Source organism: Cucurbita pepo, chromosome 2, assembly GCF_057944985.1.
Source record: "Cucurbita pepo subsp. pepo isolate OVF chromosome 2, ASM5794498v1, whole genome shotgun sequence".
Taxonomy (NCBI): domain Eukaryota; kingdom Viridiplantae; phylum Streptophyta; class Magnoliopsida; order Cucurbitales; family Cucurbitaceae; genus Cucurbita; species Cucurbita pepo.
In genome coordinates, this window is record NC_141799.1 from 6294089 (window position 1) to 6312308 (window position 18220).

General features: G+C 35.3%; 2 protein-coding genes and 1 non-coding gene across 3 annotated transcripts; 1 reads left to right on the forward strand and 2 right to left on the reverse strand.

Annotated features, from left to right (window-relative positions):
• Nucleotides 1-3727: 3727 nt before the first annotated feature.
• LOC111789445 (small nucleolar RNA R71) lies at nt 3728-3833 on the forward strand. Its single transcript, XR_002814343.1, has one exon. It is a non-coding gene; the product is annotated as a small nucleolar RNA R71 (small nucleolar RNA).
• Nucleotides 3834-9159: 5326 nt separating this feature from the next.
• LOC111787771 (trihelix transcription factor GT-2) lies at nt 9160-10976 on the reverse strand. The gene is made up of 2 exons (XM_023667816.2): nt 10543-10976; nt 9160-10384 (listed from the first exon to the last, which is right to left on the reverse strand). Exons 1-2 carry the CDS (start codon nt 10791-10793, stop codon nt 9244-9246), a joined length of 1392 nt encoding a protein of 463 aa, XP_023523584.2. The 5' UTR covers nt 10794-10976; the 3' UTR covers nt 9160-9243.
• Nucleotides 10977-14626: 3650 nt separating this feature from the next.
• Nucleotides 14627-18211, reverse strand: FBP (Inositol monophosphatase family protein). Its single transcript, XM_023667653.2, has 12 exons — nt 17926-18211; nt 16736-16783; nt 16566-16640; nt 16425-16486; nt 16243-16309; nt 16000-16113; nt 15752-15838; nt 15547-15617; nt 15400-15465; nt 15195-15281; nt 15015-15090; nt 14627-14882 (listed from the first exon to the last, which is right to left on the reverse strand). Exons 1-12 carry the CDS (start codon nt 18082-18084, stop codon nt 14772-14774), a joined length of 1023 nt encoding a protein of 340 aa, XP_023523421.2. The 5' UTR covers nt 18085-18211; the 3' UTR covers nt 14627-14771.
• Between the last annotated feature and the right edge of the window lie 9 nt (nt 18212-18220).

The following is an 18220-nucleotide window of genomic DNA, read 5'->3' on the forward strand; positions in this document are numbered from 1 at the left end:
TAGTGTTGTTGCGGCCGAAGAACCGACAACTTACCGTGAGGCAGCAACTGAGACAATGTGGCAAGAGGCCATGCAAAAAGAGTTTGAAACCATTAAGAACAAAATGTGGGCACTAGCTGACTTACTGCCTGGACACCATCGGTCTGAATTGGGTGTTTAAGTTGAAGAAGAATAATGAAGGAAATGTCATCAAGCATAAAGCAAGGGTTGTCGTGAAGGGATATGCGCAACGACAAGGAATTAATTTTGAGGAGGTTTTCGCACATGTGACTAGACTCGACACTATAAGGTTGATTCTTTCTCTCGTACTCAACACGGGTGGGAGGTACATCACTTGGATGTCAAAGGAGCATTCCTAAATGGTGACCTCCAAGAAGAAGTATATATTGCTCAACTTGAAGCGTTTGTCATCAAAACTGAAGAGCACTAAGTGTACAAATAGTTAAAGGCCCTCTACAGTTTACGGCAAGGACTGAAGGCGTGGAACATATGTCTGAACAAGAGATTAAAGAGTCTAAACTTCATGAAGTGCTCGCATGAACAAGCAGTGTATACAAAAAATAGTGAAGCTGAAACACTCATAGTTAGTGTGTACGTTGATTATCCAATTGTCATTAGTACAAGTGTGGAAGGAGTCAAAGAGTTCAAGCAGCAAATGATAAAAAAAAATTTGAGCTACCTTATTTCAGGTTACTCATGTACTACCTTGGTATGGAAGTGGACAAAAAAAAAAATATTGCATCATGCTAAAGCAATCATCTTATGCTAAGAAGTTGTTGCAACAATTTAAGATAACATGGTGCAACCTAACTAAGTAGCTCATGAAAGGAAAGTTACAACTTGAGAAAACTGCTTGAAGGAAGCTTGGTGAATTCCACTGAGTATAGGCACATCATCAAAAGTCTAAGGTATTTGACTCATACTCGTCCTGACCTTTCATATGTTGTCTGAATGGTGAGTAGGTATATGGAAAAGCCCACTACAATGCATCATCAAGCGGTTAAACACATTCTTCGCTATGTGAAGGAAACCACAAGCTACGGGCTGAAGTATCAAAGAAGGTAAGTTCCAGAAGAACTAGTCGATTTTACCAATAGTTATTTAGCTAGAGACGTTGACGATAGAAAAAGCACCGCATGAATGGCCTTTTATCTCAACGGAAATTTGATCTCTTGACAATTTCAAAAGCAACGAACTATGCCACCATCTTCTTGTGAGGTCGAGTTCATGGCAGCTACTGTGGCATTGTGTCAAACACTATGACTGAGAAATTTGTTGAGTGAAGTGACTAGAAGTGAACTAAAGCCTATAACACTCTACATCGACAACAAATCTTGCATTACATTGATGAAGAATCCGGTATTTCGCAGACGCAGCAAACACATTGGCACTCGCTTCCACTTCATCCATGAGTGTGTTGAGAAGAGACAAATCTTTATGGAGTTCATATGCACTAGAGAGCAACATGCAGATATTCTAACCAAGGCCCTAACAAGGTTAAGTTTGTAGAGATGTAGGAGTTTCTGAGACTGAAGAATCTTGAACAAAGTCAAGTTTACGGGGAAGATTTTGAACCAATAAACTTGACTTAGTAGAATAAGTTACTAACTTATAGGTAAACTTCACCAGAATTGTTAGTGGACTTAATAGAATATGTTAGTAACTTATAGAGCAACATTAGGAGAATGTGAGAATTGTTAGTAGTTGCGAAATTGTGAACCAATTTTAGTGCCTTAATCCTATAAATACTCTCATTCAATGTATTAAACGTATTAAATGTATGTTCTTTTCACAACAGCAAAGAGAGTTGAAAAGCATAATTGCTTACGGTTCTTTTATTCAAAAGATCTCTCCCCTCAAATTCTTCTTTCCGCTTAAGTTGTTTGTTTTGGCGTATCTTGATCGTGGGCCACACCCAATAGTAATTTGAGGAATTTGGATCCTAATGATTTGATAGGGTGTAATTAGGCCTGATTGAGCATAAGTATATTCTTATTGGTCAACGATGCCATGACATAGCTAACTAGGACTTGATTAGATGTAATTATACTAAGGTAAACTATGATGAAATAGAAAATTTGATAGAGACTTGGATTAAGCGTAACTAGGTACCCTTATAAAACCCTATGATTGATTTAGATAATGACATCTAATATGACAGTTTGAAAACATGTTTGGACGATTAAATCTGCATGTATGCCCCCTAATGATATTACTAGTTACCATGTATGTTCTAGATGTACGACAAGCATGTTAGATAGTTAAGCTATGCAGATTCCTAATCCCTAATTATGACTCACGACAAGCATCATGAGACTTCGGATGATTTATACATTATTTGGAGACGATTCGGGCGCAACCCATAGTCCTAAATTCACCTTGATTGTTAAGGGTCTGCCTAGTACAAAGACATGCGGGGTCACCTATCTATTACCTATTATACAATGTAAGTCATTATTAAAGAAGCTTAAGTTAGTGTCTAATAGCATTAACCTAGACAGGTAAGGGCTTACATCATACCATAATGACACAAGTTGGTAGATGAGGAGTTTGTACCCTGTGATGATTAAACCTTGGGCACCATGAAATGACTATTATTACCTTGAGGGTACTAGGGGTAAACTATAAGGGAGCTCTAGTTGTACTTAATGGCAAACCTATCAAGCATTATTTGGGAAGCAGAAATCACAACTATTTCGAGATTTGTTGGGTACCATTGAGAGAGAATCGACTAGCGCTTGATAGTAATCATGGAGGAGAATATTAGAGAGACCGCGATTTGGCTGCTAAAAGTAGATCTAACACAATAGATATATTCCATACTAGTTATAGGAATCCTAAATCCTATGTTGACGAGAGCACATCTCAAACACCAGTCTGGAGAACTCAAACTCAAGAACTATATTGACTACAAGAAATAGTAATTGACTAGTTAGATAGCCTCAATGAGTTATGTTACACTTTTAAGATGTGAGAGGCATGAATTGATGATTCAAACCAAGCCCAATAAGGTTAGGGCTCGCGAGATATAAGAATGAAAGATCTAGATAGATCTAATGACACGAAAGGGTCTCAATATGGCCAAGTAATGAGATTGAGTAATGTTAGAGCTCTAAGTTGAGCTTGATTAAGCTATAAACACCTAAAAGTTGTCTTTAGATAGCCTATATAATAGAACATGGTAATTTAGTCCTAGATTGATATGAAGGACAAGAAACGTCCTAAGAAAGTATTTAGACATGATAAAAAGCTTAAAGTAGGTTACTTACCGAATATTTATATAATCACTACACTTCTCTTATTTTATTCAAGAGGAGCTTGATGTTGTGTGGTCAAAGCAGGAGTGGGATGAGTTGTGAGGCTATAGGACATGTATTAGAGTCAAGTCGTCACATGTTCTAAATTGTTCAAAAAATGTTCTCAGGCCAATCAAGACTGTTGGATCGACGTGTGGAATCATCCTATAGGTTTTAGGTCCGAATTCAGTCCACTTTCTTCAAATTTATTTTTCCCAGTTTTGCATCAACTTCAAGTACTCCTCCGACCTTCTTTATTGGATTACTTCTCACATCATCCCATTGACAATTGTTAGATGTTATTCTCTCTTGAATCTCATATGTTTTATTGTATGACTGCGATAAAATAGTTCCATTGGCAGAGCATCCACTACTTGTTTAGTAGTATATTCAATTCAGTGTAGAAAATCTCAATTTTGATACAATGAGGTAGTACATGGTGAGGACACCTTATATGCCTCTCCTTGAATCTCTCTCAAGCTTCTCTTAGTGCTTCATCTTCAAATTTATGAAAAGCAACAATCTCATTTCTGAACCGTGCGTTTCTGGTAGGTGGAAATACTAGATCAAAAATTTCTCTAATAGACTATTCCAAGAATCAATTGTTCCCGCTGCTGAAGTATTCTTTTGGTATCATTCAACTGGGTGTTGGTGATTTTAAACTAATTAAAAAAAAATTATGTAGAGTGTCATTGCGGTTGAAAAAGCATAAAACAATGATAAAATCAACAATAATAAAAAAAAAAAAAGTTAAGCTAAGAGAGATTAAATAGATAAATAGTTGAACTTTATAGTGGATTTTAGTTTCTTTCCATAAATTCTCAAGCCCACTTTTGAGGGTCTTGCATGGCGATTACTTCCATAACCTTTTTCGAGGGTCATGCATGGCGATTACTTTCATAACCTTTTTGTAATTTCTATTAAAAAGACTAACGCCCCGGGACATGCATTCCTATGTGACAATCCACATCTCTGATGACACCCTCTCTTCACTCGAAGCCTCAAGCACCGAAAAAGGGAAACATAGCAAGGTTGAGTATAAAAATTATACTCAGCAAGTCACCTACTTGTAGGCTTTTATCGCATCCTAAGCTTAACAGATTCCCACGGGCTTCTAATTGGCTCTAGAACATCTGGGTCTTGTCTTAGTCTCTTGAAGCTTGCCCCTTAGGACTTGCCCATTGGAGCTTGCTCCTTGGAGCTTCCCTGGTCCAATGTCTTTTCATTTAGTCCCTAAGAGTTTCTTATGTCGAGCTGTGATGACCGATATCTCTCTATGAGGAGCTATACAAAGTGGGGACACATTTCCCATGCGAAATCGCTGAGGAGCAGTGGGAACTGATTAGGAACCCCCTGGATCTCCTATGAAGCTATAGATAACGTTCACACAACTAACATCCTAAGAACACTCCTAAGGTACTTCGTTGTCGTGGAAATCTGTTAGGTTCCTAGGGAAGGAATAGATCTAAACACAATGACTTCTCACTCCTAACCAAAAATCTCTAGGCTTATCATATCAATGGGTCATGGAAAATAACTGAGTGCCCATGCAACCATCATCTAGCATCATCATACATAATTCATGCAAATTAAACATACATGCTTCACAGGGCAATGACATCCATCAAGCACCCGGAGCGCGGAGTTCACAAATTCAGCACGAATTAAACATATGCATATGTATAACAAAGCTTAAAGCATAATTGCAATACTCGCACTCAACTTATCTAATTTCATTCACAGAAAGCTACATGAAGACTACTGGTGTCCTAGTAAGGCCAAATGACATAACAAGAAACTCGTAATGTCCATAACGACTTTTGAAGAATGTTTTGGGTATTTCTTCTTCTCTAATCCTCAACTTATGATACCTTGACCTCAAGTCAACTTTGGAGAAAGTTGTTGCTCCTTGTAGCTGATCAAACAAGTCGTCAATTCTCGGGAGGGGGTACTTATTCTTTATAGTGACCTTGTTCATCTCTCTATAATCAATACACAATCGCAAAGATCCATCCTTCTTCTTGACAAACTGAACAGGGGCTCCCCAAGGTGGTACACTTGGTCAAATGAAACCCTTAATCAACATCTCCTGTAGTTGTTCCTTCAATTCCTTGAGTTCTACATGTGCCATTTTGTAGGGTGCCTTGGAGATCGGTGCGGCTCCTGGTTCTAAATCAATCCCGAAATCAACTTCCCTAACTGGGCGCAAACTTGGCAAATCCTCTGGGAAAACATCCACGAAATCCCTGAAGATGTGTACTGATGAGACTGTCTGCTCGTTACTATTGCCTAGGGTCACGCTGGCTAAAAATGCACTTGTGCCACTACGAATTATCTTCCTGGCCTTCAATGCTGTTATGACCTCTTGGAAGTGGCTCCCTTGTAGGTAAAGTTGTCCACTGACGAGAGTCTGAGAGTCACTATTTGAGTCTCACAGTCTATCAGAGCACGATTCTCACCTAGCCAATTCATACCCAAGATGACATCGAAGTCTTGCATGCTTAACACTATCAATGTGGCTTCGATGACACATCCTGATATTGTTACACTAGCCCATTAACCCTATGGGTATCTAACAATAGCTCGTGAGTAGTGGTGAACACTGACAGGGTAACCTCAAAAGGTTCCATCTCTAAATGTGCTAGCTCTACAAACTCCTCAAATACGAACGGATGTGTAGAACCCAAATCAAACAACACTAAAGTCAAATGACCAAAGATGGGTTGCGTACCTGTAACAATTGTGTAAGGCTCGTCAGCTTGTCTGTTGTGCTTGCATGGGCTACCGCTCACTTGTTAATGCGGATCACCCTAGCCCCTCTGATTCTATGTCGCAAGGTAGTTGGCATGCTTATCGTTCCTCTGAGGGCAATCTATTGCAAAGTGCCCTACTTGGCCACATCTATAGATGCATATATTCCTGCTCTGCACTCCCCTGAGTGAGGATGCCGAAAATTAGGACAAATGGTCTTGTTTTGCACCGAGGCTTTCACCCACTTATCAGTACGGCCACACGGCGGTCTACCAGTTCTTGGGTGGCTTCGGTCTGTCCTCTTCCCCTGAATTGCGGTGTGGGATGAATGGGTTGATCCTGACTGTAACTTGTTGATGTGAGGCATGTCAATGAGGATCGCCACCCAAAGGGCTTTTGCGTAATCAGAGGATGTCTAGGCTGCTACATGCCCCTTTAGCTCCACCCTTAGGCCAGTAATGAATTGCTCGGACTTCAATTCCTCAATAATAACATATGTTGTAGAAAACATTGCCAACCTGTCGAATTTCAAATCGTATTCCTCCAATGATTTGTCTCCCTGTTTCATTTTAATGAATGCTTATTGCATTTGGCAGTGACTGGATAGTATTTGCGGAGGTAGGCTTCTTTAAACTAGCACCTGGTGATAAACTCTCCTTGTGTGCAATGATCTTTTGAGCGCCTTTCCACCAAAAGTGTGCCTCTCCTTTCAACATATATGTCTCACAATGGACTTGATACTTCAGCAGGCCGTTCATGTAATATAAGGTTGTTTCTATAGCCTCTAGCCAGTTCTCTGCTGCAATGGGATCCACCTTGCCTCCGCTAAAGGAAGAGGGTTTATGCCTTTGAAAATCTTTCAGGAAACGGCACTCCACAATCATAGTCCTTGAATCTCTGATCTCTTGCACTATTGTCTCATTAGCCATCAGTGTCTGCATCATTTGGGTCATCAGAGCCTGACTTTCCATTAAGGTCAACATGAATGTTGGTAATACATCTACTGTGGGTGTGGCTAACGGCTAGATGGGCGAGACTTCTGTACTAGTGGCTGGCACTGATGGGACATCCTCGGAGAGGGGAGTAGTGGGGTCTATATCAAGCAAGTTTTGGGTCTTTGCCCTCTTTCAACGCTTTTTAGTTCTTGATGCCCACAGTTCGGTTCTCTCGCTAGTTTGGGGCGTGTTGCTAACCTCCTCTTCAGGTTCATGTTGTTTTACTTCAAGTGTTGGAACAGAGGTACCCTAAGCAACTTTTCTTCTTCCCCTTCGGAGTCCGAGCCTGCCTCTTTAGTGCCATTATCTACCATAAGAGAAAAATAAACTATGGTTACAATTCATTCGTTTCAAATCTTCTAGATAATGCGCAATTATAACACAACAGAAAGTCATAGTATACTCTTTAAATACTAACTTTAATTTTGTCTCTATGTTTCAAACTCGTAAGGACATCTGGTCACGAGCGGCACGTCTTTGATGGGCGTGGTCACAGAGGATACGAATCTCTATCCTAAATGTCTACAGAACCTATGACCTGGTGCTATAATACCAAATTCGTCACGACCCAATATTTTACTATAAGCGGTGACACAAAATGACAACATGAATGTAACGAAAACATTTTAACAAATGTTCAAACAATTAACAGTTTTGGGAACAAAAATATGTGAATTCGAATACCAAAAAAAAGAAAAAAAGACTGGACTGACGCCCCAAGACATGCATTCCTCTATCATAATCCACATCTCTTATCATGCCCTCTCTTGACTCGACGCTTCATGCACCTGTAATTATACTCAGCAAGCCACCTACTTGTAGGCTTTCATCGCATCCTAAGCTTAATAGATTCCCACAGGCTTCTAATTGGCTCTAGGACATCTGGTTCTAGTCTTAGCCCTTGGAACGTGCCCCTTGGAGCTTCTCTGGTCATCCGTCTTTTCATTTAGTCCCTAAGAGTTCCTTATGCCGAGTTGTAATGACCGAGATATTTGTTTATGAGGGTCATCCATCTTTTCATTTTGAATTTCTTTTTTTCTTTTTGAATTGTTGTTCCAAAGGGTGTTAAAAGTAAATACAATCCATCAAATCAGAATAATTAAGGAATTGATTGATAAATTTGGTACAAAGTCACAAAAATTGCTTGGAACAAATTTTATTTTGCTATCTTCAAGATTCCCCTTTTGTCATAACACTTGGAAGAAGCTCATGTGATTTTTGGCATCTTCTGTGTGGGAAATGTCATTTCTTTGCACTGTGCTCACTACAATTCCTCTCTGTACCTCACTATGCAATCCAACAAGCTTCCTTAATATTAAAGTCTATTATTCATAACAAATATATCATACTAAATATCTTTATTATTCCACTCTTCTTCTCAAATTATGACTTAGAACCTACTTACCCTTACTCTTTTTAACATTAATATGCTATAAAAATTTAATTAAGGTGGCTAGCTCTAAAAATTTAAATAATCCTTCCGATTTTTTCAATAAATAATCTATTATGTCACCTAACCGACTCATCTAAATTATATTTAATGGCTATATTACAAATGAATTTAATTTTATCATTTTCATTATTCAATAATTTTTTTTAATTAATTTTTAATTATTTTAAAAATAATGTTTTAAAATATTATTAAAATTTAAATAGACTACCTAAATCATCTAGACCCAATAAATAAATATATATATATATATATATGAATTGGGTTTAGTCTTTTATTTATGTTTTTATTCTAGACTATATCTCCCGCTTTGAGAGGTACTGGCTAAACGTAACCGAAGACATACAGCAAGAGGCATAGAATAGACTATTCTCCATCTAGGAATGGGATCTCCGTGCCACTACCCATCATTCCTCCACCATACTAAATAGTATGAAAAGGTGTTGAGTCTTTTTAATCAAAAAATTTTACCGACTTTGAACAATTGAGTTTGATCTAATAAAAAATGTCACAATCAACCCGACTTAATTCATAATTCATAAACACCGTAAGTCCAACCATTGAAATAGGATGATCTTGTATAGTTGATTTTGAGGTGTGTGTTAAAAAAGTAGGTGAATTGTTGTTTTTTACAAAAAGAAAAGAGCATTATCAAAAACCCACTATAGACAACAAGAACAATAATTATTATTATACAACTTTGAATTTTCATTTTGGGACATGTAAAACAAAGCTTAACCAATATTGTTGTTCAATCCTCCACATCTGTGCTGCTACTTCCACTATCTTCTTCTTCTTCCTTTCCCTCACCCTTTATTGTATGCAACACTTGATGATTGGCCTGAAATGGAGGTGGCCATTGCTGCTCTGGCTCCACCATCAATGCCTCCATTTGGGCATTCATATCAAAACTCGCCTGCTTCTCTTTCTCTTTGTATAAAGCATCCAACAAGTGAAAGTAGGGACATGTCTTGGACTCTTCTCCCCTCTTCTTCTTCCCATCTTTCACCTTTTTGAAGTATTTGTTTATGTTTTCCCATTTCTCTTTGCATCTCTTTGAGCTTCTATTGTATCCAATCCCTCTCATCCCTCCTGATATCTCTTCCCATAATAACCCCTTTTGCCCATTCTCTTCATACTTCATCTCCATTTCCATCCTCAATCTTATTAACGCTTCCACTTCCGCCTTCGGCCATCTCGACTCACTTCCTCTACCTGTGCTCACCTTTGCAATAGCGTTATGTGGTACTGGTGGTGTCGAGGGAGATATTTTTTGCAAAAACGCTATGACGGCGGCGTCTTTCGCGGCGGTGATCGACGTCTCTTGAACTAAAACTTGATGTTCTTGATTAACCCTTGTCATTTCCTTCATTCTCCATGCTTCATCTCTCAATTTTCTTTGATTCTCTATTCTCTCCAAGGATTCTAGGAATTTTAATTCAAGCCTCTCTTGCTTCTCTATCACTTCTTTTGTTAAGTTCACGAAGAAATCTCTCCACTTTCTCTTCTTCGTCTTACGAAACGTATCTTTATCTTCCTCCGACGCAGTCGACGACGATGTCGAGCTAAAAAACAACCTATTGGCTGAAGAAATGTTTTGAAAATTGAGTGGCAAAGAGTTGTTGATTGTTGTGTTGATGGCCGATGAAACAGTAGAAGCTGCGATTAGTTTTGGCGGCGGAATTGAGTGGCGATGGTTGGATTGAACGGAAATGTGGTTGTGATGATGAATATCAAAAGCCTCTAATTCATCGGAGAATTTATAAACCTTTTTGCTATTATCAGATTTCCCACATCGACCAATTTTGGTTCTTTTGTGATACTTATAAACATTCTCGAATTTCTCCTTGCATTTTTTTGGCGTTCGATTGAATCCAAGCTCGCCCAATTTCCTGAAATCCCAAAACAAATTAAATTCAATCAATATCCTAAAATTAATTTTTTTTAAAAAAACAGACAACCCATGTTAGAAGATGCCATATAGATCAAATTGGTACATCTTTTTCATGTCTCATTTCATATGAATTTAATAAAATTTCACAAAACATACCTTGAAATTTCATCCCATAATGGAGCTTTAAGCGTTGCATCTCTAAAAATTGCATCCATATCGGATCTTATCTTCAACAAAGCCAAGGTTTCTTGTCGAGGCCACCGGTTCCCACCAAAATTCTTCTCTCCATCTTCAAACAGCATCAACCCCTTATCTTCTTCACCAGAATTCGACCGGCCGCCAACTTCATTCCCTTCTACAGCTTCCGGGGGTGGCGCCACCGCAACGCCAGAGTCGACGACATCCATAGGAGTATTTGTGTAGACGACTTATCACGACCCAGATGAACACAAAAATAGTAGAAGCACACAAAAGCCACAAAAGAGGTGAAGATCAGAAAAGAGATTTTTTTTTTTTTTTTTCTTCTTTTATTTTTCTCTCCAAGCTTTTATTAGGTTAGTTATTAGATAGATAAATGTGAAGGAGTTTTATACATATGGTCATTTTCTTTTTCTTTATATATATATATTTTAATTAATTGTTTATCCTTGGTGGGATATGCCTGTCATGATCCATGGCCCCCCTCCCTTTTTCAAAAAATAAAAATAAAAATTTAATGTCATTTTTTATACAAGGAATATTACGATATTTATATTATATTATTGTAAAAATGGGTTGTTCGAGTTAAAAAAATTTCATATTTGAGGTTGAATTAATTTGGAAAATATATAACGTAAGAAAAAAAATAAAAAATAAAAAATAAAAAATGAAATTAGTTGGAAAGTGGTAAGAGTTATAGATGGAGAGGAGGGGATAACAAAACAAGTTGGCCTCGTGTATGTCAGCTTTGCCTTTTGGAGGTGCGTTTTGGATGCCATTGGGTATGTTTGGCTACACTTCAACCCAAATTACTAAATTACCCTTCACCTTTTTCTTCCAATTATTAATTATTTTTAATCATAATAAAAATATTTGACAAGGTAAACAAATAAGCGTCCTTAAAATTGGTCGGTAACAATATTAAATATTATTAAAAGAAATTTAAATAGCGACCAATTTAGTTACAATGTGGGCTACCATAATTAATGCCCAATCGCAATTTTAATGCAAAATTAAATATTGTCTCACCTTTCATCACCCTTTTTATTTTATACCATCTTTTTCCATAATTCAAAAAAAAAAATGCAATAATTTATTAAATATTAAGACTTTTATGACACCTATATGTTCCGGAATCTTCCTACATCATGATCATGTTACTTAGTTCTTGCTTTTAAGAGTGAAAACTATCTACACTAACTAACCAATACATGTCCTTTTACTCACATGTAGATCACTTCAAATAAAGCACGCTTAATTTTAGAGTTTTTATGATTGAGTTATCGAAAAGAAAGGTGTATGTTGGTGTAGGTAGTAACATACGGTTATTTTAAATATTTCTTAGTAATTTTATCTTTAGGGTCGCTCTCGTTTTGATACATTGGAAGTTAGTTGAGAAATCTCTGATGATTTGATGCGGGCGGCGAAAAACACTATTATTTTAGATAAAAAAAATAATACATGTTAATAATATAATATAAATTATCACCAACTTTATAAAAGTAGTTAATTAATTTAACCTAAAATATGTTAAAAAAGGGAAATATTAAAAGTTTTACTAACTGAAAATTAAAATGGTAGGGGGAGGGGGACCCACTACGTGCTTATTAGTGGGACTTTAATTATAAAAGGTAATTTTTTTATAAATATATATATAATTAGTTGGAAAATAAAATAATTGTTACGTATAATAATGAATATGGTAGGAGACAATGAGGTTAATAATTGAGATCAAACAAAAATAATAAAATAAAATAACAGGATTCATATTTTGTGTTGATTTATTTTGTAATCAATATGCCAATTATTGAACGGAATAATAATAATAATAATAACAATAATGCAAGACGGTGAGACCTTATTATAATGAATTATTATTATATCATTTTATTTTTACATTATAGTTGGCCACAAATTCTTATTCCTAAATCACTTATTTTAAAAAAAATATACCTTCTAAATATGTTTGACTTCAAAAAAAAAAAAAAAAAGAAAAAAAAAACTATTTCATTCTAGAAAGAAACATAATATATATATATATATATATATATATTTCTACCGATTTAAAATATTTTGAATGGAATAAAATAAATAATTATATCGTTGAATGTGAATGAAAGTGTCACACCATCACATCTCCTATCTTATTCTAATTACAATCGTTTTGAAATTAATAAATATATATATTATTTACCAAAAATTGACTCTGATTGGTAGTATTAAGTTGTGAACTCTATTCGAGATGTTTAAGTGACCAACTGACTCCAGCTCGTCTATATACGCTGGGTAATTTTGAGTAGGTATGATTATCCTTAAAAGTCGTGAAAATGAAAAGAAAAATGAAAAAAAGAATGGATGTAAGGGAGAGACGTAATGAAATAATTAAAGAGAATTAGTGGGTTTGTAATTGCTTTGATGCTACGTACCATTCTCCTTTGCCTGGAATCAGATTCATTGCCCACAAACCCCTAATTACACATTTTTATTCAATTTTTAATTTCATATTTTTGGCAATTCATTTGTTTTAATTTTATCTTAAAATAAATTAATTCAATTAAGACACACGTGGAAATGAGTGAGATGATGACGTAACATGGTGGGTCCCACTTAGAAACAAAAAAATAATAATAATTTAAAAAAAAAATAAAGTTGCTTGAGGTAAAGGGAGAGGCAACAAGTGAGTGCACGTAACACAAATGAGTCATCCCTTTCAAACACTCATCTATCATTATTTTTTTTAATTTATAATAATAATTCTTTATTTATATTTCAAATTAAATCACCAATAAATTAATAAATTATAAATTAAATAAGAACAACAAAAATTAAAGGGTAAATTTTTCTTAAATTAAGAGGTCGTGTTTGTCTCGACTCAATAGTATACAAAAAAAAAAAAATATAGAAGGTTCAAACTTCAGAGGTTAATTGATATAATAAATTTAAATATTTAATTTAATTTGTTTTATTTTAAAATGTTTTCTACTTTTGTTGTTAATTTTTTAAATGCATATATTCCTCTCTTTTTCTTAATTTTTTTGGATTTATTTTTTTTTTAAAAAAAAAAGGAAAAGTGGTAATTTTTTATCCTCTGTTTTATGTTTTTGCAATTATTTAAACCTTTATAATATTGAGTTAGTCAGGAGTATTTAAGAATGATTAAAATAATTAATAAGTAAGAAAAAGGGAATTGGAAGTAGAATAAAATTAGGTGGCATCAAGATGCTACACAACATTACTTTAACAAATATTTATTTATGTTATTATGAAGTTTATGAATCATTTAATTTGGATGAAGAATTAAACATTATGACGCTTCAATTACAATATATTATTTGTGTATTTAATATTATTTTATTTATTTAAAATTTATTATAAAAAAAAAAAAAAAAAAAAAAAGAAAAAAAAAAGAGAGAAAGTGGATGGTAACCATGTTTTGTTCTTAATTCTCTTTGGTTAAGTTTGAAAGAAACCATATTTGGTAACCATTCTTTATTTGATGCTGTTTCTTCCTTTTAAACAACCATCACAATTATTCTTCTTCTTTTTTTTTTTTTAATTAAAGCTCATTTTTAAAATAAGAAATTGAAAGGAGTGATATCATCTTCTCGAGAGGTCATTTCACGTGATTTCAACGGATCAAGAAGTTTTCTTGGTTGATTTTAATCCAACCCAATTATGTTTTTTTTTTTTTCTTAATTTATCAATTTAAACATCAAAGGTTATGTAATATATTTTGATTTTACAAAAGAAAAAATTGTGGTTAAGGTTTGATATTAGTGCAGTTTCTTTTCATGAAGTTTCAAAATTATGTACTATTGTTCATACTTAATTCTTAAATTTTATTGGATTTGAAAGTGCTTTACTTCATACTAAAACCATTTCCCAACATAACTTCTATTACTTCTTCATTCGAGAGTTTTTGAAAAAGTACATTTTGGTTTTAAAAATATAGTTGATTAAGAATAAACGACGTACGACTTTTGTTATACGACGGTCACATTCCTCTAAAGAGCGATTTGCAGATAATGAGAGTGAGCAGAAGTAAGGATTGAGATGGCCACATTTTATGCATTGATTAACATTATAGAAGTAAGAATAATAATAATCAATAGGACATTAGAATCCTATGGCCACAGATGCAAAATCAGAAGGAAACTTTGAACTCATTCATTCATTCATTCATTCATTCATTTATTCTCAGCAGCAGCATAAAGAGCTTTGATCTCTTCAACATCATCATAGCTACCAAGAAATATGGGAGATCTCTCATGTATCGTCTTTGGAACTAACTCAAGTGCCTGCAAAATCAAAATCAAAATCAAAATCAAAATCAAAATCAAAATCAAAATCAAAATCAAAATCAAAATCAAAATCAAATCAAAACTTTCTTCAAACAAGAATCCGCCTCAAGGTTTATGCCGGTACTGTACCCTTATTTTGCCAGTGAATGCTTGACCTCCTGCTTCCTCCATCAAGAACGCCATTGGAAAAACTTCATACAACACACTAATGCCAAAAAACAAGGATACCCCATCGTACATAATGTCATCATACAGTAAGAAATAGTTCAAGTCGAATCGGAGAGCATATGTAGAATATCCGCCACATACCGCAATTTTCCGTTGGGGCTCTTCTTGTCACCAGGGTACAAAAAGATACCACCATAAAGCAATGTACGATGCACATCAGCAACCATGCTGTTAATCAAACCATTTTTTACCATCAGAACTGAGTTTCGAATGTGCACCAAAGACCAAATAAACAATTTGATGACCCGAAGAAATTATTCAAAACTTTTAACAAATGCTTAGGTACCTTCCAACGTATCTCAGAGACTTTGGGGGTGATCCATCTGTAGGAAACTTGCAATTCTCTACATACCTAAACAACAAAACGAGTTAGGAGTTCTCATACAACTTATATATACCATTTTCAAACACAATTCAAATCAACTCGATGTACTTTGCAGTCGGACCATCCCAGTTCTTAGCATTTCCTTCATTCACTGAATATATCTTTCCTTTCTTTGGAACCTGCAGATGGTTACAGAAGAAATGAATCAAATACAAGACAACCAAAAGAAGCAAAATATGATTTAGCCATCAAAGAACGCCAAACAAAGAGAGGACAAGAAGAAACACAAAAACATAAGCAAGAAATACTTCACCTTAAGGTCTGGGTGGGTTAAAATGAACTCCCCAAGAGAAGGGTCAAGAGTGAATCCATTAACACCAGTTCCAGTACTTAAAACGAGCTGGAAAACAAAAGGATTAAATATTAATATTAGCATTCAATCAATTTAAGACTTGGGTTACCATGGTTTTAGAATGACCAGCTCCAAAATTTATTGATTATCATAATATGTACAAAAACTGAAATAAACAAATGAATACAATAGAGTGAGATAGTACATACTGTGCAAGAGCTGCCATACAAGCAATAGCCTGCTGCAACCATATTCTTTCCTGGTTGAAGGACGTCTTCCAGGTTAGGTTCGTGGCTATCGTTCAAGTGATAGATTCCGAAAATCTACACAAAACATAGTTATTCAAATGATCAAATACTCGACTAATGATAAAGAAATTAACAAAATAATATCTGAAACATCAATCAGAACTGCACAAAAGGTAGGAAGTTCATTTTACAGAGGGACGTTACCGTTCCAATCGAAACGCCACAGTCAATGTTGGAGGATCCATCAAGCGGATCAAACACAACAGAATACCTTTTCCATTGATAAGGAAGAAGAAATAACATCAAAATTAAATACAATATAAAAAGGTCGATACTGACAAACATGGTAAGCAGTAGAAAGTATTCGTTAAGAATGGAAAGCAAACCTTCCACGCCGAGATGGCTCGACATAAGTTGGCTCTTCATCTTCTTCAGAAACAAGGATACACTGCCACCAAATGTCAGCTGTTAGAGAAAATCACCAGAAACAAGTCCTACTATTTGTATAATTATAGATTGCAGCTTACAGTTCTGCCACTGCTGACCAAAGCCTTGATAAAAACTTCATTTGAGAGCACATCCAGTTTCTTTTGCTCTTCGCCCTGTTATCAAAGAAACAGAACAAATAATGTAAGGCAAAATTAAGAAAATGTGAAGTAACACAGAGACAGAAGGAGTTCTAGTAATGTGATCTTACCTGAACATTGGTCTCACCAGCAAGTCCAATAAGTTTAGCTAAACCTGCCTGCAAAAGGAGAATTTCTGGGGTTAATGAACTGAATATTGCATTGTGTATGGCACATAAGCAAACACAGAAGCGTTTGAAATTTCAGACAAAAGGGTCTTTTGGGAATTTTGATTGTGAGCTGTAGGCATCATCCTAAAATCCCATGGCCACCTATTTGGAAGGATGACCTACCACGAAACCAATACATAATTTTGACTTTCAACTGGTCAAATATTAAATTTCAACCAAAAATGTCATATTGTAATAAAAATAATAAGAAACTTGGATCTTATCTTTTTTCTCTCTCTCTCTCCTCCTTAGCTCCAACCATCCCCAGCTTCTCTTCTCTCTTTCTTTCTTTCTTTCTTTGTTTTCTTTCTTTTCCACCTCAATATATGTAGATATATAGATATATATATACATATATTTACTACAGTATTGTGATAGTACTCGTTCATTTCCCAATGTGACACATATTTCAAGATATACAATTTTATTTTATAGGCCCCACAGTATTCTTAAATATTTCAGCCACTAAAAACAAGGGAAGGAGGTAAGAAAGAACAAATAAAAGAAACGAAAAACAAGTCATCCCAGCTTAGAGATTAACATGATAACAACAATCAAAATCAAAATCAAAATCAAATTGTTCTATCGCTCAATATAATATATATAGTGCTACAAATTTTCTCATATATTTCAAACTACGAAATTGAAATATAAAATACAAAACACTCAAAGTGATCAGTCTCTCTTGAATAATGAGTTTGAATCAACCCAGCATTTGGAATATAATATTCTTTCAAAAAAGAAAAGATCATCAATGCAAGAGTATTAATCTGATAAGACTTGTATTATTTGGGGCCACAAATTCTGCAGATCCTCCCTTAAAATACTCACGTTTTCTGCTTTGATTCATTTGGAATCAAACTCCAGCAACCCCCAAACAGGAAATGATCATCGATATAATTCATGATTATCGAACAGTTCGTAAGGTCTCTAAACTGACAGAATTGAATTCTTCCAATATTACACAAGAACGAATACGCAATCGCGAAAGAGAAAACAATTGAAACCAATGAATCAGAGAAAACCTAAAATAAAACCTAAAACAGAAGAAAAGAGGAGAAGAAAAGAGGAGAAGAAAAGAGGAGAAGAACCTTGTTAACAGCAGAGCAGACGAACTTGCAGCCGAGAACGATATGACTAAGCAAAATGGTGAAATCCCCTCGCGATTCCGGGTACTTGGATTGCTCATTCAACACAAATCGAGTGATGGTCATCAAGTCCGTTCTCTGAGCATCCGCCGCGTGATCCATGGCGCTGAAAACCCCTGTTTCTGTTGCAGAATCAGAAGAAAAAAGAAGAAGATGATGAAATAAGGATGAGATTGTTGAAAAAGGGGTGCTGATTTCGAGGGTTGCGACGATAAAGCTACAATATATATATATATAT